The following is a 24486-nucleotide window of genomic DNA, read 5'->3' on the forward strand; positions in this document are numbered from 1 at the left end:
TTCTCATATTCCTTTTAAGCCTAATTCCATTCCTCTCTTACAAGAGGTCATTGTCAACAGACACAGCCCAAGTCATTGTAAAAGGTGACCAAAAATAGAAGCAAAACTAAATTTAAAGGTGGGGGAGGAGGTAGGGAGATATGCAGGGAATTGTTTATTCAGGTACTTCATTCAGCAAAATTGAGGTGCTTAAATTTACCAACTAGAATAACAGTGTTTTCCATTCATGAAAAGTGTTTTTTAAATGCTAGCACATGAATACATGCAAGCGCCCACAGAGAAATAAAATGAACAAGAAATACATTTGTATATAAGCATAGCAAATGAGTTATCTCAATTTTTTTTATGCACCTCCACTACCTCTACCCCAAACAAAGTGCAAGGTAATAACAGTGATAGATATAAGGATACAAATGATTTAGGTTATTGTTCAACCTGAATTACATTTCAATGTTTTCCCTTTTTAAATATTTTCCTACTACCTTCAGATATGTCCTTTCTCCTGACTCTCACTAAAGCCAGACATCCAAGAGCTACAAAGCTATTCCAACTTACAATTTAAAAATTAAGATCACTTACCATTTGGCTGCCTCTGCTGGCTGAAGGCATGTATATCCATGGGAGAGAAGATGTTAGAATGGATTTCACGAAGACCCTCGCCAGTATACTTGTTGCAAGCCAAAATGGAATGTGTGTTCCAGTCAGTCCAGTACAATGTGTCCTCAAATAACGTCAAGGCAAAAGGATGTGGAAGAGAACCTTTAACCACTGCCTGTCTATTAATGCAAAAAGAAAAACTCACTTTAAATTTTTCTTCTTTTATCATAACATCCTCACTTCCATTAAAATGGTCTTTGTCCACATTAACACACAAAAATCTTAAGCATATATCTTTAAGTCAAATACATCTATGGAAAACAATTCACCTGATAAATTCAGATGATGTTCAAAAACCCCAATCAAGCTGGATGTGGTGGTACACACCTATAATCCAAGTGGCTTGGGAGGCTGAAGCAGGAGGCCACAAGTTCAAAACCAACATCAGCAATTTAGTGAAGCCATAAGTAACTTGGTGACACCCTGTCTCAAAATTAAAAATAAAAATAAAAAGGGGTAGGGATGTGGCTTAGTGGTTAAGTGCTCCTGGGTTCAATCCCTGGCATGAAAACAAAACAAAAACCAACCAAGCACTTCAGAATGGTTTCTAACATGACAGTAGGTCCCGAGTTCACTATAAGCCAACTGATATAGAAAGCCCAAGTACAAGCACCGAGGCTGTCAATTTCCACTCTCAACTACTATCTCTGGACTCGCATCTTCCATTCTTTTACATATCATCAGAAGGAAAAAGGTGAGCAGTAAGGAAAATCCCAAGGGTCACAACTGGGATTGTGATTTAAGTAGACTTAAATCAGCCAACAGACAGATATTCCTTCATGATGTGGAAGAACAAAGAATCTGAGCCCATTTCTTTCATCACTTCTTACAGTTTTAATAACTGGTAATGCAAATATAGATAAAACAAAAATGGCACTCAGGAAGAAAACCCAAAAACCTCCAGCAAATGATCATTTAAGTTTGCTTTTTTGCTATATTGTTATTTAATCTCCCAATTCAGGCAGTCTAAAGGAAGTCCTAAAAGGATATGGTCATGAGACAAAGGAGACCCAGAATCTATGTAAGCAATACATATTATATAAAAGGAAAAGAGCATTTAGGAATCAAGACACAGAACTTTGCAAAGTGTCAGTTACATAATTAGTAAATGTTCTAGAATAATGAACAAATCATGCTTTGTCTAAATAATATTCAAGAAAATAAATGCTTTGATATTTCATAACCTCAGATTTTCTTCTAAGTCTACCCTAGGAAGAGAGGGAGAACATAAGCTAATGAAGAGAAATAATAATCACATATCTTAAGGAAGATAATTAAATTTTTAGATCCATGAGGTTTCTTGCTTATCTCTAATATCTACCAGACTAATAATATATTAAATTCAAGAGCAATAACATAATTGAGGAGACATCCTAGGAATTTAACCCAGGGGCATTCTACTACTGAGCTACATCAGTAGTCTTTTTTTTTTTTTCTTTTTGAGACAGTGTTTTACTAAGTTGCTGAGGTTGGCCACAAACTTGTGATCCTTCCTGTCTCAGCCTTCTGAGCTGCTGTGATTATAGGTGTATACCACTGCTCCCAGCAAACTTTTTATTTAAGCAAAAAATAGTATCTATTATTGTACATGGGGATGATCCAAGTCTAAAGTGTCATAAATTCAGGCCAGATTTATTTTAAAAAAATTGAATATAGGTTAGCATGATTAGTTTACCAAACAAACTTTATATTTTGGAACTTCATATCACTCTGACAGCCCATACCACCAAAATTTTCTCCTTTTATTTACCTTATTCTCTATTCCCCAGCATATAACTTTTCCCTCTACTTTCCCTAAAAGAACTGTTACAATACAGGGGATTGTTTTCTCTTTTAAAATGGACAGTTATGGGACTTGGGCAGAGAACGTGGATTTCCCCAGAGCATGTTTGTAGAAGGCCGGTGTGAGATCGGTAATAAAGAATTGCTGTTTGAATCTACAAAGCTTATGCCAGTACTGAGGTCGATGGAGAACATTACATGACCCCAGAAGATTTTGTCCAGCGCTATCTTGGACTGTATAATGATCCAAATAGCAACCCAAAAATTGTGCAGCTCTTGGCAGGAGTAGCCGATCAAATCAAGGATGGGTTGATCTCCTATCAAGAGTTTTTGGCATTTGAATCTGTTTTATGTGCTCCAGATTCCATGTTCATAGTGGCTTTCCAATTGTTTGACAAGAGTGGAAATGGAGAGGTGACATTTGAAAATGTCAAGGAAATTTTTGGACAGACTATTATTCATCATCATATCCCTTTTAACTGGGACTGTAAGTTTATCCGACTGCATTTTGGGCATAATCAGAAGAAGCATCTTAACTACACAGAGTTCATACAGTTTATGCAGGAGCTGCAGCTGGAACATGCAAGACAAGCCTTTGCACTGAAAGACAAAAGCAAAAGTGGCATGATTTCTGGTCTGGATTTTAGTGATATCATGATTATCATTCGGTCTCACATGCTTACTCCTTTTGTGGAGGAAAACTTAGTTTCAGCTGCTGGAGGAAGTATCTCACATCAAGTTAGCTTCTCCTACTTCAATGCATTTAATTCCTTAATGAATAACATGGAACTTGTTCGTAAGACATATAGCACTTTAGCTGGCACAAGGAAAGATATTGAGGTCACAAAGGAGGAATTTGCCCAGAGTGCCATACGCTATGGACAAGTCACTTCACTAGAAATTGATATTCTATACCAGCTTGCAGACTTATATAATGCTTCAGGGCGCTTGACCTTAGCAGATATTGAGAGAATAGCCCCATTGGCTGAGGGGGCCTTGCCTTTCAACCTGGCAGAACTTCAGAGACAGCAATCTCCTGGGTTAGGCAGGCCTGTCTGGCTCCAGATTGCCGAGTCCGCTTACAGATTTACTCTGGGCTCAGTTGCTGGAGCTATGGGAGCCACCGCAGTGTATCCTATAGATCTGGTGAAGACCCGGATGCAAAACCAGCGTGGCACTGGCTCTGTTGTTGGGGAGCTGATGTATAAAAACAGCTTTGACTGTTTTAAGAAAGTCTTGCGTTATGAGGGCTTCTTTGGATTCTACAGGGGTCTGATACCACAACTAATAGGAGTTGCTCCAGAAAAGGCCATTAAATTAACTGTTAATGATTTTGTCCGGGACAAATTTACCAGAAGAGATGGCTCTATTCCACTTCCAGCGGAAGTCCTGGCTGGAGGTTGTGCTGGGGGTTCTCAGGTCATCTTTACAAACCCACTGGAGATAGTGAAGATTCGCCTGCAGGTGGCCGGAGAGATCACCACAGGACCAAGAGTCAGTGCCCTGAATGTGCGACAGGACTTGGGACTTTTTGGTCTGTATAAGGGTGCCAAAGCGTGTTTCCTCCGAGACATTCCCTTCTCTGCAATCTATTTTCCTGTTTATGCTCATTGCAAACTACTTCTGGCTGATGAAAATGGACACATGAAAGGTTTAAATCTCCTTGCAGCTGGAGCCATGGCAGGTGTGCCTGCTGCTTCTCTGGTGACCCCCTGCTGATGTCATCAAGACAAGACTGCAAGTGGCTGCCCGTGCTGGCCAGACAACATATAGTGGTGTCATTGACTGTTTCAGAAAGATACTTCGGGAAGAAGGGCCCTCAGCATTTTGGAAAGGGACTGCAGCTCGAGTGTTTCGATCGTCTCCCCAGTTTGGGGTTACTTTGGTCACCTACGAACTTCTTCAGCGGTGGTTTTACATTGATTTTAGAGGCCTCAAACCTTCTGGCTCAGAACCAACACCTAAGTCCCACATCGCAGACCTTCCTCCTGCCAATCCTGATCACATTGGTGGATACAGACTTGCCACAGCCACTTTTGCTGGAATTGAAAATAAGTTTGGCCTTTATCTCCCCAAATTTAAGTCTCCTACTGTTGCAGTGATTCAGCCAAAGGCAGCAGTGGTAACAGCTCAGTGATGAGACACTGTCAAGAATGGCAAAATGGCACCTGAAAAAAGAGGCCTAGGAGAGCAGCCCTGTAGTGTATCCAGTCAGCTGCATGGTGCTGACTGAGCTGGGAAGTCAAACTATTCTTTCTATATGATATATATACACATATATTTGTTTATAAAGTAATCATCTGCCCAGGGAAGAACCACAATGCAGTTATAAGCATTAGTCTTATGTGTTGACATGTTTTCTAAGCCTTGGCATGAATTAGTGTTTTAGACTCTGCTTTGCACAGCTTGTACTTACAGTGACTGTACATATTGTACATCTTTGTACAGAGACATCTTGGCACCTCATCCCAACAAATCACATTTATAGAAATGTAATGCAGTTCTGAGTGGCTTGAAATGTACAGAATGTTTTGAAAGTGTTTTATTAAGAATCACATAAGAATCAATGTATTAAAATTAAATTCATTCTCTTATTGGTGACTTATGGAAATAAAGCATCAATATTGGATGTATTTTTAAAAATTAAAAAATAAAATGGACAGTTATTATGTTAATTAAAGTAACTAGGTTATTTACAATAGTAATATCATAACTTAAGTCCAATTTTAAATATTTTATACTAAAGCCTTCCAAAATTCTGTATGGGAAGATACAGAACTCTGAGAAGATGCCAAGACAGGCACCTAATATCAATGAAAAACAAAGAATAAATACTTAGTTATTTAGCAGTTCATCAACTATCCTTAAAAACTGCAAATAGTGGGCTGGGGTTGAGCACTTGCCTACGGATGTCCTGGGTTCAATTCTCAACACTGCATATAAATAAATGAATAAAGATTCATCAACAACTAAACAAATTTTTAAAAACTGCAAATGGCATATTCAGATCTTTGAAATTTTCTGGAGGAGAGAAAATAGGTCTAAGTCCTTTGTATCCTTTTTTTTTTTTTTAATGGGAGCAGATACTAGGGATTGAACTCAGGAACACTCAATCACTGAACCACATCCCCAGCCCTATTTTGTATCTTATTTAGAGACAGGATCTCACTAAGTTACTTAGTGCCTCACTTTTGCTGAGGCTGGCTCTTAACTCACAATGCCCCTGTCTCAGTTCCCCAAATCGCTGAGATTACAGGCATGCAACACCTGGCTCCTTTATATACCTCTAAATAATGTTAAAATTTATTCTACTGGGCTGGCCTGGTGGCACATGCCTGTAATTCCAGCAGCTTGGGAGGCTGAGGCAGGAGGATCACAACTGCAAAGCCAGCCTCAGCAATGTAGCAAAATCCTAAGCAACCTAGTGGGCAAGTGGGGGGAGGGGGAGAGCGCTGGGCTTGTGGCTCAGCAGTAGAGTGCTCGCCTAGCATGTGCAAGGCCCTGGGTTCAATCCTTAGCACTACATTAAAAACAAATAAATAAATAAAAGGTATTGTGTCCAACTACAACTAAAAAATAAAATATTAAAAAACAACAACAATAACAACAAAAAGGGCTGGGGATGTGGCTCAGTGGTTAAAACCCTGGGTTCAATCCCTGATACCAAAATAAATAAAAAAATATCACTATACTGAATTAAAGATAGGACAAGCAAAATGCCTCCCTAAAAGCTATTATTCTTATCATACTGATCTGAAAGTACAGAATTATATAAACCAGATAAGTTTAAACGCTCCCTGACACTACTTACATCATTTCTGCTAGAACTTTTTAAGACTGTTTTCCTCATCTGTAAATAGAAGATAATAAAGTATCTTCACTGAATCACTATCACTCACTGAATCACAATAAATGCAAAAGCCATTCCATATTATGTTTGTTACTAACATTTCACAAATGATACAACAATTTCAGGATATACATTTTTAATATTTTAATATTTCTGATAAGGCTAACATTTTATAATGTAAACATTTCAAAAAGTAATCTCTGAATACTTTAAAAAAATTTTTTTGTAGTTGTAGATGGACATCATGCCTTTATTTTGTTTTAATGCAGTGCTAAGGATTGAACCCAGTGCCTCATGTACCACTGGGCTACAGCCCCAGTCCCTAAATACCTTTTTAAAATCAACAGCTTTTTAGAATCAATAAATATAGTATACTAATGTAATACTGTATTAAGCTCTACCTTTTGAGTTGATTGTTTGGGTACTAAAAATGTAAAAGTTTGATCAGGGGTAACTACTGCTGCTGTACCATTATTTGATCCATCAATGAATATATTTGGAGCATTCATGATAGGTGTTTTTCTTGTCATTTTTGGAAAAACTACAGGATGCGAAGACCAAAAAGACTATAAAGGATTAGATGGTAAGTGGTTATTAAATGAAACATTATATTTACACATGATTATTGCCCAAGTATTTAACTCATTAGCTAACTCATCAATTTGATCCATAGTATATGGAGTAATAATTTTATTGGGAGAAATTCCAAACACTCCCTTTGCTGCTTTTATTCCTTTGAGTATTAATTGTCCTACAGCCTCAGGATACCTAGTAAGAATAGTGTTAGGAGAATAAGATAAATGTATCCATCATAATGGACCTTCTTGTCAAAATACTCCTGTAGGAATATTTTTTGTTGGTATTACAATAAATAATAAAGGCAAACTTATGTCAATTCTATCCAAATGTATATTTTCCATATATGTTTCAATAATTTTTAATGCCTTTCTTTCTTCAGGCGTTAACATGCGGGGTGAATTTGGATCTGATGGACCTTTTAGGATATCAAATAAAGGTCCCAACTCTCCTGTTGGTATGCCTAGATAAGGCCTTATCCAATTTATGTCTTCTAATAACTTTTGAAAGTCGTTAAGTGATTTGAGTTGATCTACTCGTATTTGAATTTTTGGTGGATGGACCATGGTTGAGGATAATAGAACTCCTAAATAATTAATTGGAAAATTTAATTGTACTTTATCTATTGCTATCTCTAGATTATAATTTTTTAATAAGTTTGTAAGTGTGGCATAACATTCTAGCAATGTGTTTTTATTTTTGTGTGCTAACAATACATCATCCATATAGTGAAATATTTGTAGTTCAGGATTTTGATTTCTAAGTGGCTGGATTGCTTTGTTAACATAAATTTGACACATAGTTGGGCTGTTAGCCATCCCTTGAGGGAGTACTTTCCATTCATATCTCTGATCAGGACCTTCACGATTCAGCGCGGGGATAGTAAATGTAAAACGTGGACTATCCTCAGGATGAATTGGAATTGAAAAAAAAAAAAAACAATCTTTAATATCTATAGCTAAAACATACCAGGTTTTTGGCAAAGCAGACAATTGAGGAATCCCTGATTGAACAGGTCCCACAATAACCATCTCATTATTAATGGCTCTTAAATCTTGCAATAATCTCCATTTACCAGATTTTTTTTGATGACAAAAATGGGAGTAATATGGGGAGATATGGAAGGTTGTATATGTCCCTTCGCTAACTGTTGTTTGACCAGGTCATGGGCTACTTGTATCTTTTCTTTAGTCAGGGGCCACTGAGGAACCCATACTGTTCTTTCTGATTTCCAAGTATTTTATTGTCTTAGTGACCCCTTCTGAAAACCCAATGTCTATTTATTCCTTGATCTATTTGTATTGGTGTTGCTATACCTTGTTCTTGTTCTCCTAATCTTTTTTTTTTTTTTCCTAAAACCTTGTCTAGCCCTAATAGTGGGCGCATTTGGATTGATGTTATTTGTTAACGTCAAACCTAACTGATCTAGGACATCTCATCCCCATAAATTTATAGGAAGATGATCCAATACATATGGCTGTATAGTTCCTTCACATCCTTCAGGATCCTTCCAATCTAATACCATTGCACTTCTATGAGGATTACTCACCACTCGTAGGCCTCGAAGCTTTTGAGTGGCTTGCTGTAACGGCCAATGTTTTGGCCATTTTTGACGAGATATGATGCTAAGGTCTGCACCTGTATCAAGTAGCCCATTAAATTTATGTCCTTGAATATTTAGTTTTAGCATGGGGTGAGAATCTAAATTTAAAGACAGCATAGCCCAATCTACACCTGTGGAGCCTAATCTCCTGGAACCTCTTTCTATAGTACGACTGGAAAATTTATCCTGCAGGCTGGGTATTATTAATAACTGTGCTATTCTATCTCCTGGTGAAATTACTGATATACCCCTTGGAGAACTAGCTATAATTTTTATTTCACCTTCATAATCGGGGTCAATTACCCCAGGACTTATCATAAGTCCTTTTAGAGTAGAAGAACTGCGTCCCAATAATAAGCCTACTGTTCCTTGGGGAAGAGGCCCTTTTACCCCTGTGGGAATGATTTGAACTCCCATCTCTGGAGTTAGTACTGCTCTGGCGGAGGCATAGATGTCTAATCCTGCACTTCCTCTGGTTTGTCTGATGAGGGATCTAATGGACAATGTGTCCTGGGCACTACGCTGATGGTGTTTCTGGGTTCCTCCAGTGCCCTGTATATTTGTGGCTGTGGGCCCCGGAGTTTTGGGACCCCCTGTCCGTTTTTTGGCAATGGAGCCCGACGCCTTTCTCCCCGATATCGTGGGTAAACACCTGGTCTTTGTCCGTTTTTTGATAATGGAGTACCCTCTATGGTGGTTTGAGAACGGCATTCATTAGCCCAATGTCTCCTTCTATGGCATCGTGGGCAAATACCCGGTATTCTACCCCTTTGATACCTAGTTTTGTTAAACCCTCCTCCTATGGGGCAATTCCTTTTAAAATGTCCTGTTTGTTCACAATTGTAGCATGTTTTTGGCCTGGCATCGAAAGCCTGTTGTACTGCAGCTGCCAAGACTTGTCCTTGTTCATTAATGTCTCTACATAATTTAATATATGTGTTTAAATCTCCATGTTTCCATGGTCTAATGGCCTCCTTGCACCATCTGTTTGCTTGCTCAAAGGCTAGCTGTTTAATTAATGGCATTGCTTGTTCTGTGTCCCCAAAAACTCTGGTAGCTGTTTGAATAAGCCTATCTACAAATTCAGCGTAAGGTTCATTAGCTCCTTGTATTACCTTAGATAATTGACCTTGTAAATCTCCATGTCCTTGTAAAGTCTTCCATGTCCTAACTGCATCTGCAGCAATTTGTGAATATATAGCAGGATCACATTCAATTTGTTGCCGTTAACCCTCATAAGGTCCTTTTCCTAATAACATATCTAGATTTCTTTGAGGGTACCCGGCTGCTGCATTTCACCTAGCCGTCTCCATGTAAAATTCCTCATTGGAAACCTTCCATAACAAATATTGTCCTCCATTTAGCACAGATTTACACATGCTAGGCCAGTCTGCTGGCGTCATGTCCAAGTTGGTAATGGATTCGACCATGCTTACAGAGAAGGGTGCTTGGGGACCATAGGTTGTTACAGCCTCCTTTAACTGTTCTGAAATCTAAAGCATGGTGAATTCGCTGCCCTCCTGCCTGCTCAAGTACAGGGCATGCTAATCTTTGAGGTCCGGTCTCAGGGTCCCATCTATCAACTACAGGGGTTGAGGGCCACTCAGCTGTCTCCATAGGTGAAGCTGTTGGTTGAATTATGCCCTCTGGTGATAGAACGGTGTTAGTAGCAGCCTCCTGTTGTAGCATTTTCCCTAATAGCCCCTTTTCCTTTAAATTTTCTTCCTCTGTCTGACTAGCTCGAGAGACCTTCTCTTTTGCTTGATCTAAAATGTCTTTCTCCATGGCCTGAACCTCTAACAATTTACTTAACACTCTTTCAGTTTGTTTTTTACTAATTTCTAATCTACTATAAAGATAACGCAACCCAACAAGATAACACAAAACAAAACCGAAACAGAATGAAACAAAAACGGAACAAAAAATCGTTGTATAAATTTTCCTATTTTCTTGACATGTCATCTGTGGTCTATTTCTATCTCTTCCTCAGGGGCGAACAACTTCAAACCTTGAGCCAACCATTTTTCCCAGTTTGCCTGAGAAAGTTCTAGGGATAGGCAGCTTGAAACAAAAACATAAACAAATCAAAACAAGAACACATTGTTTTTTGAAATGGTCATCCATTCTCTCACCTTCCCTTAGGGGCAAGCAATTTCACTTACCTCCGAGCTTCAGGCGTTCGTTCCCCGCACAGGCTGCCAATTGCCACAGTCTGGCTGGTACAAATCACGAGCCATTCAAGCAGGAACAAACTTTATTCCTGAACTCCACCAGCACACTCCACACATGCTCCCGGGGAACTCTCCCAAACCACCCACGCGGCTCCTCCAGGAACCACCAACCGGAAAATCCCTCCTCCGGCACTTCCCCAACCAATGCGAACTCTTCAGGAATCCCCACGAGAGCTCAACAGGAACTCAATGGGAACTCCACGAGAACTCAAAAGTCATCATGTTAAAGAATTGCTTGCATCACCTCTCAACCACTACTTCTGGCAAAAATGCCATGCGTCATCCCAACTCGGCTGTGGCCCTCAACATACTAATATCCAATTTAAATGTCACTTTTTCATAGCCTTCCTTAATCTCCTCACCTACAAGTCATTTTTATTCTTTTAGGTTCAAATAAGGTTACTGGACTATTTTTTTAAACATTTACTTGTTCATCAATTATGTATCAGATAAACTTTTGGAGAGTGAAGATGTTAGCTTATTTTTACTCCAAAAATCTCATATGATACACATAATTTAGAGTACTTATTAAACACTTAGTGAATGATTAATAAAAGTAAATGTTTAAAATAGAAAAGATGTAATTAACAGAGCTGAAGAAAAAGCAGCACTATGAAACTATCAGTTGAGAGTCATTTACTTATTTGTCCAGTCAATGGGGACTTGTTGCTGAAAGTGGAGATAACTGTACATAGTCCAGCTTATTAGTGTATGTCAGAATAATTAGAGCTTAAAAATGGATCTCAATTATGGAGACCAAGGAAAAGAAACTGAGATAGACCCACCAACAGATGATTTGATTTAGTGCTAGTCTGTCAGTTTCTGCAGCTTACTGAAAAAGCTCATTCATATCACTATGCCCCGAGTACAAGAGTTCTTTTGCTATATCCTGCATTTGCTACTTTCAAATTCCATACCAGTTGGATTTACTCTTTATAAAATATCTCCGCACTCTCATTTGCTGTTTCTGGACACCTTCTGGGAAATACTGCCCCATCTCAGAACTGCCTGCCTATGTGGGTTAATAAATCTTATTTTAACCACACCATGAACCACTGTCATGCACTTTTAACATCTTAACCAAGTTTAAACATCTTGCGAGGTTCCCCCATAAGAAAGGCTGTAGCAACACCTAGAAAGATAACATTAATGATGGTGGCACAATTTACTGAAAAATCTCCATAAATCCTCTACAGAAAAACAAACTCGATAGCAAAATCAAAAACCCTAAGACAACATTTCTAAAACTATGTGGCAAATTAAAACACCAAGACAGAAAAAGTTGTGGAAAACTATAAACAGCCAGACGATATTACTAATTGTTATCAGAACCTCTGAAAAAGGAGTAAAAAACAAACAAAAAGGAATAGAGAATACCTAAGGGCAGAACTTCCAAGACAACACTGGAAAGCATGGCAAACAAAGTTAGAACAGTAACTGAATAGTAGGAGTTGTGGCTACTCTGAGAATAAGTGAATACAACAAACCCATTATCAGCACTGAATGGGCTAGCATTATTTCCAACAACAGTTAACTCTCAAAATTGAACTTCTAGGTAACCCCTAGAAGGGTTCCCTTCGAGGCAGCCTTGAAATGAGGACAAGTCACTGGTAATAGAATGAAAAGTGAGTTTGATAGGTACAAGAGAAAAAATGGAAAAATTAGGCACAGAAAAAAGTGGAGAAGGAAACAATTATCTCAGAAAGCAAACTGCTGGGTTTTTTTCCCCAAACACATACAATCATGAGAGTTCTCTGTAAAGTCGGAAAACTGATGATGAACTTTGCCTTCTTCTGTAAGCTTAAAAAAAAAAAAAATACAGTTTTTAATGAAAATAAAATAATCCCAGCGGCTTGGGAGACTGGGGCAGAAAATCTTGAGTTCAAAACCAGCCCCAGCAAAGAGAATCTTGAGTTCAAAACCAGCCTCAGCAAAAGCAAGGCACTAAGCAACCTCAGTGAGACTCTGTCTCTAACTAAAATACAAAAGAGAGCTAGGGATGTGGCTCAGTGATCAAGTACCCCTAAGTTCAATCTCCAGTACAAAAAAAAAAAAGATTGTATGAAGCAATTATTAACATGACTATTACTGTAACAGCAATGAAATATAAATAACACCATGAAGAAAAGAAGTAACAGAGCTATACAGGAGTGAAATTTCTGCATTTAGCAAAAATTAAGTTAACAGTTTCAAGAAGTAGATTTTGTCAAAATGCAATCTATCAAATAGTTACTGTTAAATGAAAATATATTTTAAGAAGATTGCAAAGGAATTAAAATACTGAGAGGAAAACATTTAAATACTTAAGACAGAAGAGGACAAAAATGACCTAAGATAAAAAGTAAAAAAAGGTCAGCTGTAAGCCTAACATTATAATTAACATTAAATGTGAATATACATCAAAAGGCAAAGGTTGTCAAGACTGAATAAAACTAAGATCCAACTATATGCTGTCTACAAGTGACATTTTAGATACAAAGACACAATCTGTTGACAGTAAAAAGTTATGGCAAACAGTAATAGTAATATAAAACAGAGTTTGTTGGAGCAGCTCTGTCAGATGAAATATAACAAAACAAAAAAAAAAAAGTATTATAGCAGGCATGATGGTGCACAACTATAATCCCAACAACTTGGGAGGCTAAGGAAGGAGACTGCAAATTGAGCCTCAGCAATTAGCAAGATCCTCAACAACTCAGTAAGACCTTTTCCCAAAATAAAAAATTAAAAGGGCTAAAGATGTAGCTCAGTGGTAAAGCAACCCTAGGATCAATCCCCAGTACTCCCCCCCCCAAAAAAAAAGAAAAAAAAATGAAGAAAAAGAAAAAAGTAATATTAGAGGTAAAAAAAAAAGCTATTTTATGTCAAAGAATCAAATCATCAGGAAAATATAATAGCCAACACATAACAATATAAAAACAGAGCCCCAGTACAATGAAGCAAAACATTTCAGAATGGAAAAAGGAAAACAGTTCAAAAATACAGCTAAAGATGTTAACACCCTATTCTCATTAAAGAAAAGGACAAATAGACAAAAAATTATCAAGGATATAGAAAATGTGAACAATATTAACCTAACATTAACATCATAGCCTAGCATCTAGAGCACACTCCAACCAACAAGAGACTTAAAATCTTTCTCAAGTATGCATGGAACTTTATCCAGGACAGACCACATACTAGCTCACAGAATTAATTTCAAAAGACTGAAATTATACAAAGCATATTCTCTGACCCAAATGGAATTCATTAAGAAATCAACAGCAGATGGAAATTTAGAAAATCAAATTCTTTTCCAAATTCTATATTTTCCAAATTTTTCCTTGGGTTTGGAAATAAGCAATCAGTCACAGAAAAAAAAATTAAGTTTTGAGCTAAAAGAAAACAAAAATATAAAATTTTATGGACTACCTCCAAAGCAGTAATTAGGGATAAATTTATAGAATGTAAGTGCCTATTGTAGAAGATGGATCTCAAATAAATCTTCTTTCAACCTGCTTGACTTTAAGAACCTATGAAAGAATAAACTAAATCCAAAGCAAGCATAGGGGGAAAACAAAAATATCAGGATGCCAATCAGCAAAACAGAAAAACTCAAAGTTGGTTCTTTGAAAAGATTAATAAAATGGACAACCCCTTAGCTATAGTGACCAAGTAAAAAGCTAAGACACGGGCTGGGGTTGTGGCTCAAGCGGTAGCGCGCTCGCCTGGCATACATGCGGCCCAGGTTCGATCCTCAGCACCACATATAAACAAAGTTGTGTCCGCCGAAAAAAAAACTAAAAAATAAATATTAAAAAAAAAAATTCTCTCTCTCTCTCTGTCTCTCTTAAAAAAAAAAAAAAAAAAAAAAAAAAAAAAAAAAAGCTAAGACACTACTGTGAAAACCAAATAAATTATGAATAACAGAGGAACATCACCATCAATTTACACAAATTAAAAGAATCATACAAGGGATACCAGGGACAATTTTATGGCAACAAATTGGACAATTCATATGAAATAAAATATTCCTAGAAAAAAACAATTGAAACTGATTCAAGAAGAAATTTTAAAAATATCTGAACAGATCTATACAAATAAAGCAAATAAATTAGTAATATACAATCTTCCCCCCAATCCAGGCATCAATTCTGATGAAAGCCTGCCACAAAAAAAACTACAGCTAGCATCATGTCTAATGGCAAAAAAATAATTGAATGCTTTTCCCAAAGATTTGGAAAGCAACAATATTTTACAAGAGTTCTAGCCAACGCAATCAAGCAAGAAAAGAAGGCATTCATAATGAAAAAGAAAGAAATAAATTCCCATTAATCACAGATAACATGATTCTGTATGTACAATACTAAAGAATATTTTTTAAAGCCTCTCAGACAGGGATATATAAAATGATGGATTAGAGGAAGGCTGAGGTTTCCAGTTGCGCCCATGGCTCAAAATTCTCAGCAAAATGGGTGTCACAGAAAATTCCCTGAAATTCAGTATCAAATGGTCAGATTCAAAAACAGGAAGTTGAGTGCTCAGGACAGAGGACAAAAATAAGGACATCACAGACCAACCCACAGTGCCAGTTCACCAGAGACGGGAGGGGTAAAACAAACAGAGAGAAAATAATGTACAAATATAACACAGAAAAACCTGCAAAACAGAAAAGCTGACTGTACTTAGCAGAACCAGAGGCTGATGTATAAAAAAAAAGTGCCCTGTTTTCCAACTGGCAAACAAGAGATGAGACCCCCTCTTGAGGAAGCCATGCTGCACCTTGCAGCTATGGGGATACCAGGCTGTATACTGCCTGGCAAGAGCCTACTGTATGGTTTAGGGTATACTCAGCAGACTGTAACTGAAACAGGCACAGAGAAGATTGTGCCCAGAGAATTTAAGTCAGAGAACAACACGTTTTCTTGTTAAGGTCTGTAAACAAGTCAGATTGGCACCTGTTATTTTGCCAGAAAAATGGTAAAGTCTGTAAACAAGTCTGGATGGCGCCTGGCCAAATGCCAGAGGGAGTGGTTTGTGAAGTAACAAAAGTGAGCCATTAAGTGTGGAGATTCCTTATTGGTTGACTGCTGTATCTATTTTATGCTAATTAGATAAGCTGTGTAAAATGTATAAATATCGCTCAGATTCTACAATAAAGGGCTTCCACTCCTGCTGCATCAACGTACACAAGTTATTCGTCACCCCCCGGTTATTCTGCTGCAGCCGGACTACGACAGATGGTGGCCCGTACGGGGAGCCCCGGGACACTCAGGGGTAAGTGACGAAAAAAGCTGCCCGTCCATAGATAGGACGGGAACAATCTGCTCGTCCCTAGGCAGATAGGGCGAGAGGAAAAATGGCCACTTCGAGAAAATGGAGAAGATTGATACAGTATGTTTGTGTCTTGTTTTGTCTTCAAATGTTGTATTGTCTTTGTGATAAAAATATGGAAGGGGTGAGAAGTAAATTGATAAGGGAAAAAGGCACCCAAATGGAACCAAGAATAGTTAGGGCATGTGTTGATAAAACCCCAGAAACTCTAGTCAGAAAGAAAAAGAAAGTTCAGAAGAAGAAGGATTATCAGGAAAAAAGTTGCAGCAAAAGGCTATTACTGAATACTTTCGATACCGGAGGGTGCATAAATCGACAAGGTGGCTGCCACCTGCCCAAGCTCATCATGGCGCAGCAAGAATTTTCCAAGCGGCAGCTGCGGGCTCTTCCCCGCCCCCCTGCCCGGGGTAGTGATCACCACTGTGAGCCCAAATCTAGACCTGACCTGGGGGCACAGTCTCGCAGGCTTTTGCTCCCTGTGCCCAGAAGCAGTTTGAGTCTGGGACTCTCCCCAGGGCCATCTGGGGCTTCCCGGGATGCTACAGCTGGCAGAAGACACTACTGGCATCCCTGAAGTTTGATCATTTCCAAGACCAGTAACTATAATGGGTCTCCCACCTGGAGGCTGATGAGTAATGAGTACTATTAAGGCTTATTTCAAATGTAAAAAACCTTGAGATAATGTGCTAAATTGTTCAGAAGTTTGTTTTCTTAGTGAAATGAAACAGTATTTTCTTTAGCCATGGAGTTCCTGCCTTCGTCCCAGTGCCGGTGAAAACAAAGGTGAAAGAATTTACAGTGTTGCTGAGAACCAGAGGAAACTTCGGCTGAGAACCCGATGAGACTTCGGAGCTGTTGCTGTTTCTGCTGCTACAACTTAAGCTAGCTGCCTGCAGAACTTACCTGGACTGTGATTTACCTGGACTGTAAGTTAATCTATTGAGACACTGCTTTATCTGGACTGAGACAACAAACTGTAATCTACAACAAATTATAACTCGATATCTTTGCTAATGGTGTCATTGCTGGTATAATTTTTCCAAGGGCTTCTTGCATGGAGCCATCAATTAGCTTGGAATTATAACATTTTGTATCCTCCCTTTCTGTTTCTAGCAGGTTATTTATGGTGTTTCTGTAAAAAACACTATGGTCCTTATTTAAATTAAACAAAAGGGGGAAATGTTAAGGTCTGTAAACAAGTCAGATTGGCACCTGTTATTTTGCCAGAAAAATGGTAAAGTCTGTAAATAAGTCTGGATGGCGCCTGGCCAAATGCCAGAGGGAGTGGTTTGTGAAGTAACAAAAGTGAGCCATTAAGTGTGGAGATTCCTTATTGGTTGACTGCTGTATCTATTTTATGCTAATTAGATAAGCTGTGTAAAATGTATAAATATCGCTCAGATCCTACAATAAAGGGCTTCCACTCCTGCTGCATCAACGTACACAAGTTATTCGTCACCCCCCGGTTATTCTGCTGCAGCCGGACTACAGCATTTTCTTTATGAGTCTGGTAGCTCACAAAACCAGCCAAAGAAAGTGGGGAAACTGAACAAGTGTGTGCGATTACACACTCAGGAATTGAGCCTGGAAAGGCCATATTTGTGAGTGGTAGAGTGTACAAGACTGTGTACTGTGGAGGACTGGCTACTAAAGTGGAATTCTTGAGAGGCCCCTAAGATTCAGAGATCCAACAGTGACCAGAATCCACCTGACTGAGGAGGGTGTTGACCTAATCTCTCCAAAGATATCATGAATCAAGTCCCAAAGGTCATCAGAGCTAAACTCCAGCCACCAGAATTCCCCTTTTAGAACTGTACATTAACTCAGCCCTGTCAGTGCACTGATCTAGTCTATCTGGGCAAAATTCTAATCAAGAGTACTTCCTATTCCATCCTATCTTATATCAATGGGAAGGGAAAGCAGAGGGTTATTTCAAGGAACTTTATTTCCAGCTGTCAACTTGGTGAGCAACATAAAAAGAGGAAAGGTTTAATAATCCCAGTACTTGCTCTCTAAAGAAGAAACAGAACGGACAGTCTTTACAACAGTGAACATCCATCCTTGTCAACAGTTTTGACCACCAAAGTAGAAATAATTCTTCCATTTTTCATTAAGAATTGTGTGTGTGTGTGTGTGTTATTGCTTTGCTTAGAATTTTGTGAATAAAATATATTTGTTTTATATACATATACATATATATTTAGATGTTGATGGACCTTTATTTTATTCAATGAAAGAAATAATTCTTCCACTTTTCATTAAGAATTATGTGTGTGTGTGTTCTTGCTTTGCTTATGGTTTTGTGAATAAAATACATTTGTTTTATTTACATGTGGTGCTAAGAATCAAACCCAGTACCTCACAGATGCTAGGCAAGTGCTCTACCACTGAGCCCCAACCCCAGCCCTTGTTTTATATTTTTATTAGTTTTTTATCTGTTACTTTTTCTTTTGTGGGTTAGGATATTTTGTTCCCACCCCCCACCTTTGGATTCTCTTATCACACTCTTTCTCTCCATTTTTCTCCTTTTAATAATTCTCTTATTCTTTTTTTTTAACTTTTTTTTGTAGTTGTGTATGGACAGGATGTCTTTATTTTATTTATTTTTTTTAATGTGGTGCTGAGGATCAAACCCAGTACCTCACACATTCTAAGCATCTGCCACTGAGCTACAGCCCTAGCCCTGTTTCTCTCTTTTAGTTTCCCTTATTTGGCTTTTTCTCTTCCTACTTTATATCAGTTTTGCTTTCCAATTTGAAATATTCAAAACTTTCACAAATTCTTTTAGTTTCTCCTTATTTTGGTAGGTTTTTATTTCTTCCTCTATTCTGAGGTACGACATTGCTGGTTACTGTGATCTGGTTGACAGTTCCTTTCTTTCAGGGCTTCCTACCCCATTTTCCTTTCTCTTATTGAATTATATTTTACAATCTTTCAGAAATATGTATATACTATCAGTCATGTTGTTGTGGCGATTGGGACTATAGATGGCATAACTGACTCCTGTTGTTTAATGCCACATCTGGCTCAGTACTATTTATTGTTGCTGCTGTATACAACACAACTTCCTGATCTACAAAAAGGACCACACTCATGAGACCTACAAGAAAAGTGGGATTCTTAAGTTCTCATGTAATTAATATACACTATGTCAAATTATTACCAAAGAACTAGCAGAGAAACTATACTACAAAATTCACTTGGAAATATATTTAAAGCTGACAGTAACTGATATTCCAGAGACAGGATCACTTCGACAAGAGAAGGCTATGCTCTTAAAATAGAAGAGTGAAAGAGAACCCAACAGACACACAAAACCCAACACAGGAATACAACAAATATGAAAAAAACAGATAAATAACACTTCCTAAAGTTCATAATTTACAAGCAACTGACTTCAAAGATATTAAAGCAAATGAAATACAACAAAAAATTCAAAACAATGATTATAAAAATAATCATTGAATTCAAGAACACAGAAAAACTAAATGAACTAAAGTAGTCAGTATAGGATATAAATGGGAAATTCCTCAGTAAACAAAGAATCCTTGGAAATGAAAGGCACAATAAATTAAAAAAAAAAAAAAAAAAAAAAAGTTCAGTTGATAGTCCCTCTAATAGAGTAGACCATGCTGAAAACAGAATCTCAGAGCTGGAAGACAAAGTGGCCAACTTTGAATATTTGGGCAGATCTAAAGAAAATAAGCAAACATGTTTACAATATATAAGAACTCTGACACAACATCAAGAAGCCAAACTCAAGAGTTGAAGAGGGCCACCAGACACAGAGTAATGACATGAATAACCTCTTCAGAGAACTAATAACAAAAATTTTCCAAATCTTGGGAATGAGATAGACCTAGAAACAAGAAGCAAGCAGAACCCCAAATATACAAGTGTAAAAAAGAATCACAAAACAACACGTAATTAAAATGCCTAATGTCCAGAGCAGGATAGATTTTTAATTTTAAAAGTCTCAAGAGAAAAACATTAGATCACATTTAGAGGCAAGCCCATCAGAATTACTTCTGGATTCCCAGATTTCTAGTAAAATCTAGAAAGATTTAGAATGTGTTCCAAGCCTTGAAAGAAAGGATCTGTCAACCAGATCACAATAACCAGCAACTGCTGGAAGAAGAAATAAAAACATACCAAAATAAGGAGAATCTAAAAGAATTTGTGACTACTAAGCCAGCACTACAAAAAACACTTAAATACTACACACAGGAAGAAATCAAAAACAAATTCCAGAGCTTGTATGTACACAAATTTCACTTGAAAAGTAGCTAAACAAAAAAAGACCAAATTAAACATTAGAAATAAATCAAAATGCAGGAATTAATAAACAGATCTCTACCATAACACTGAATGCAAATGATGTCAACTCCTCAACTGAAAGACATAGGCTGGTAGGATGAATTAAGAAATAAAACCCAACTATATATTGTTTTCAAGAAATCAGGCTGAAAATCAAAGGATGGAAAACGATATGCTATATAAATGGTACCCCCAAAAAAGCAGAAGTATTTATTCTCATGTTCAACAACCAGACTTTAAGTCAAAATTAATCAAAAGAGACAAAAAAGAAAAATCACTTCATACTAGTAAAGGGAACAATCCAACAAGATATAATGATAGTAAATATTTATGCCACAAACATCAGTACACCTAATTACATAAAACAGGACACTTCAAGCCTTAAAAATGCAGGCCCTAGATCAATATTAGGAAATTTCAACACATCTCTCTCAAAAACACTCTTCAGACCTAAAAAAAAAAACATTATAAATCCAACAAACTTAATAGATATCTGTAGAATATTTCATTTAACAACTGGTGAATTCACTTTTTTCTCAGATGCTCATGGACCTTCTCTAAAACCATAAGGCCACAAAACAACTCTTAGTAGATACAGGGGGAAAAATTATATAACTCCATGTACTGTTATCATACAGACTGAAATTGGGGCAGGGGGAGACAAGAAAAACTCGAAACTATATGGTTTATATATAAACACATGGAGATTGAATAATACACTTCTGAATAATGAATGGATGACAGAAGAAATCAGGAAAGAAATTTTAAAATTCTTAAAATCAAATGAGAGGGGCTGGGGATGTGGCTCAAATAGTAACGTGCTCGCCTGGCATGAGTGGGGTGCTGGGTTCAATCCTCAGCAACACATAAAATAAAATAAAGATGTTGTGTCCACCGAAAACTGAAAAATAAATATTTTTAAAAAATCAAATTAGAATAGTGATATAATATACCAGAAACCAAAACCTCTACGACACTACAAAGGTGGTTCTAAGAGGTAAGTTTAGAGCTATTGTGTGCCTACATAAGAAAATTAGGTCCTAAAAGAACATAATGATGCAAGGCCCTGCAAAAACACGAACAAACCAATTCCAACAGCAGTGGAAGGAGGCAAATAATTAAGATTAGAGTCAAAATCAAAGAAATAGAGAATTCTTAAAAATATAAATATGAAATAAACAGATTTGGTTCTTTGAAACTTAACTATATTGGTAAACCCACAGCCAAACTAATCAAAAAGAAAAAAAGACACAAAATAATAAAATTAGAGGTATAAAAAGAGATATCACCACAAACATCAAAGTAATCCAAAGGATCATTAGTATCATTTTGAAAAGTTACACTCCAATATATCCAAAAATCTAAAAGAAATGTATACATTTCTAGACAAAAGTGACATAAACAGAACAAAAACAAGTGATGAGATGGCGGGGGGCACCCTTCCAAAAAAGAAAAGCTCAGGACCAGATGGATTCTCAATTCTACCAAACCTTTAAAGAACAACAAATTACAATGTTCCTCAAAGTATTCTATGAAATAGAAAGCGGTGGAATACTTACAAATAAATTCTATGAAGCCAGTATCATCCTGAAACCAAACCAGACATGGACACGTCAAGGAAAAGAAACTACAGACCAATATCCCTAATAAATCTAAGTGCAAAAATCCTTAATAAAATATGAGCAAATCATATTAACAACATATTATAAAGATTGTCCATTATAATCATATTGTCTTCAAACATTCCAAGGATGCAGATAGTTTAACATATGCAAATAAATTTTGTAATCCACCACACAAATAGAATTAAGGACAAAAATGACATATTCTTCTCAAAAGATTCAGAAAAAGCCTTCACAAAATTCAGCACCCCTTTAAGACAAAAACACTGAGCAAACTAGGGAGAAAAGGAACTTACTTCAACGTCATAAAAGTTATTTATGACAAACTCAAAGCCAAATCATACTAAATGAGGAAAAAATGAAAGCATTTACTGTAAAATATAGAACAAGAGAAGCCATGTTCATTCTCACTGCCTCTGTTCAATATAATACAAGCCACAGTGATTAGGTAAAAGAAGAAATAAAAAGAGATAAAAACAAAGAAGTAAGAAGACAAATAATCAATATGACCCTACAAGATCCAAAAACCTCCACAGATTGCCAGAGCTAATTAACAAATTCAGCAGGATACAATATCAACATATAAAAATCAATAGCTTTACAGTATACCAATATTAAATTTGCTGAAAAAGAAATCAGGAAAACTATCTCACTCACAGTAGATTAAAAGGGAAAAAAAGCAGTATATAGTTGCAATTCAAAATCCCCATCAAATTACCAGTGACATTCTTCATAAAACTAGAAAAAAACAGTACTCATGTGGAAGAACCAAAGATTCAGAAAGGCCAAAGAAATTCTATGCCAATAAAGCAATGCTGAAGGCATTATAATACCTGGCTTCAAATTATACTACAGAGTTATAACAACAAAAACTGCATGGTACTTATATAAAAACAGACACATAGACAAATGGAACAGAATAGAAGACACAGAGATAAACACACAGAGATAAATAAAGTCATCTAATCCTTGACAAAGGTGCCCCCCCCCCAAAAAAAATGCTGAAGGATAGACAGCCTTTTTAACAAATGGTACTGGGAAAACTGGTTATCAATATGAAGAATGAGACCAGCTCCCAATCTCTCATCTTTGATTCAATCCAAAATGAATCAAAGACCTAAGAATTAGACCAGAAATTTTGCAACTCCTAGAAGAAAATGTGGGGCAAACACTCCAGCATATAGGCACAGGCAACAACTTCCTCAACAGAACTCCTAAAGTTCAGCAAATACCACCAAGAATAAAAAAATGGGATAACACCAAATTAAAAAGATTCTGCACAGCAAAAGAAGCAACAAGAATACGAAGAGAGACCCTAAAGAATAGCAGAAAAGCTTTTGCTAACTAACTATTCTTCTGACAGGATTAATAACCAGAATACTTAAAAACCTCAAGTTTACCACCAAAAGAACAAGTAGTAACCCAATCAATAAATGGGCAAATGAACTAAGCAAACATTTCTCAAAAGAAGAAATGCAAATGGTCAACAAATATATGAAAAAATATTCAACATTTTTAGCAATTAAGGAAATGCAAATCAAAACTACACTAAGATATCTTCTCACTCCTGTTAGAATAGGAGTCATGAAGAATACAAACAGTAGTAAATGTTGAAGAGGATGTGGGGCAAAGGGAACACTTTCACAATGTTGGTGGGATTATAAATTAGTACCACTACAGAGATTAGTATGGAGGTTCCACAAAAGACTAAGAATGGAACCATCATATGACCCAACTATATACCACTTCTCCATATTTATCCTGAAGAATTAAAGTCAGCATACTATAGCAATACATGAATACCCTATTTATGACATCACAATTCACAATAGCCAAATTATGGAACCAGTATAGTTAGCTATCAGTGGATGGATGAATAAAGAAAATGTGAAATATTTATACAATGGAGCTTTGATTTCTTTTTTTTTTTAATAATTGTTTTTTAGTTGTAGGTAGACACAATAATCTTTATTTTATTTTTTTGTGCTGCCAAGGATAGAACCCAGTACCTCATGCGTGCCAGGCGAGCACTCTACCCTTATCACCAGCTGTCTGGACTGGTGGTATGAACTGGGTTCAAAGGAGCTGGCTGTATCAATAACTAAGAAAACAGCGAAGAAACCTCACAGCACATGAACATAAATTTCTAAGGCAGGACAGCTCGGCTCAGTGACCCCAAGGGTCAGCTCCAGTGCAAGAGAGCATGCACCTGGATTCTCTTTATTTTTATAAGAGGGACACAGAAAAGGAGGTCGGATGGAATGTTCTTCACCAAATAAGGCAATCAGGCTTCAGAGGGTTGTCCATCTTAAAGCAGGTTCCTTTGCTGAGCGAAGGTAAAGGCCACTTGCCTTGCACAGCTTTCCCAGGTGTGCTAGATGGGTACCCCCATTGCTCCAGAGGGACGGGTAGGGTAGAGGGGAGCCCTGAAAGCTCAGCCCAGGGGCAACGGGTAGCTCCCCACACTACCGCTGAGCCACAACCCTAGCCCTTATTTTTTTTTTTTAATATCATACACATTGAAGTTCTATTCAT

General features: G+C 37.2%; 2 protein-coding genes across 3 annotated transcripts in view; one reads left to right on the forward strand and one right to left on the reverse strand.

The window, feature by feature from the left end:
• The window catches only part of Lrp6 (LDL receptor related protein 6), a 170939-nt gene that overhangs the window by 75907 nt on the left and 70546 nt on the right, over window positions 1-24486 (reverse strand). For both annotated transcript variants that reach the window (XM_076854131.1, XM_076854130.1), the window contains one exon: window positions 580-776. In XM_076854131.1, the coding sequence (XP_076710246.1) occupies window positions 580-776 (197 nt within the window). The remainder of the gene's footprint in view (window positions 1-579; window positions 777-24486) is intronic.
• LOC143397349 (electrogenic aspartate/glutamate antiporter SLC25A12, mitochondrial-like) lies at window positions 943-4736 on the forward strand. Its single transcript, XM_076853427.1, is given in 4 exon segments — window positions 943-976; window positions 1619-1678; window positions 2603-4149; window positions 4151-4736. Coding segments are annotated over 4 exon segments (2067 nt in total). The 3' UTR covers window positions 4577-4736.

Source organism: Callospermophilus lateralis, chromosome 4, assembly GCF_048772815.1.
Source record: "Callospermophilus lateralis isolate mCalLat2 chromosome 4, mCalLat2.hap1, whole genome shotgun sequence".
NCBI lineage: Eukaryota > Metazoa > Chordata > Mammalia > Rodentia > Sciuridae > Callospermophilus > Callospermophilus lateralis.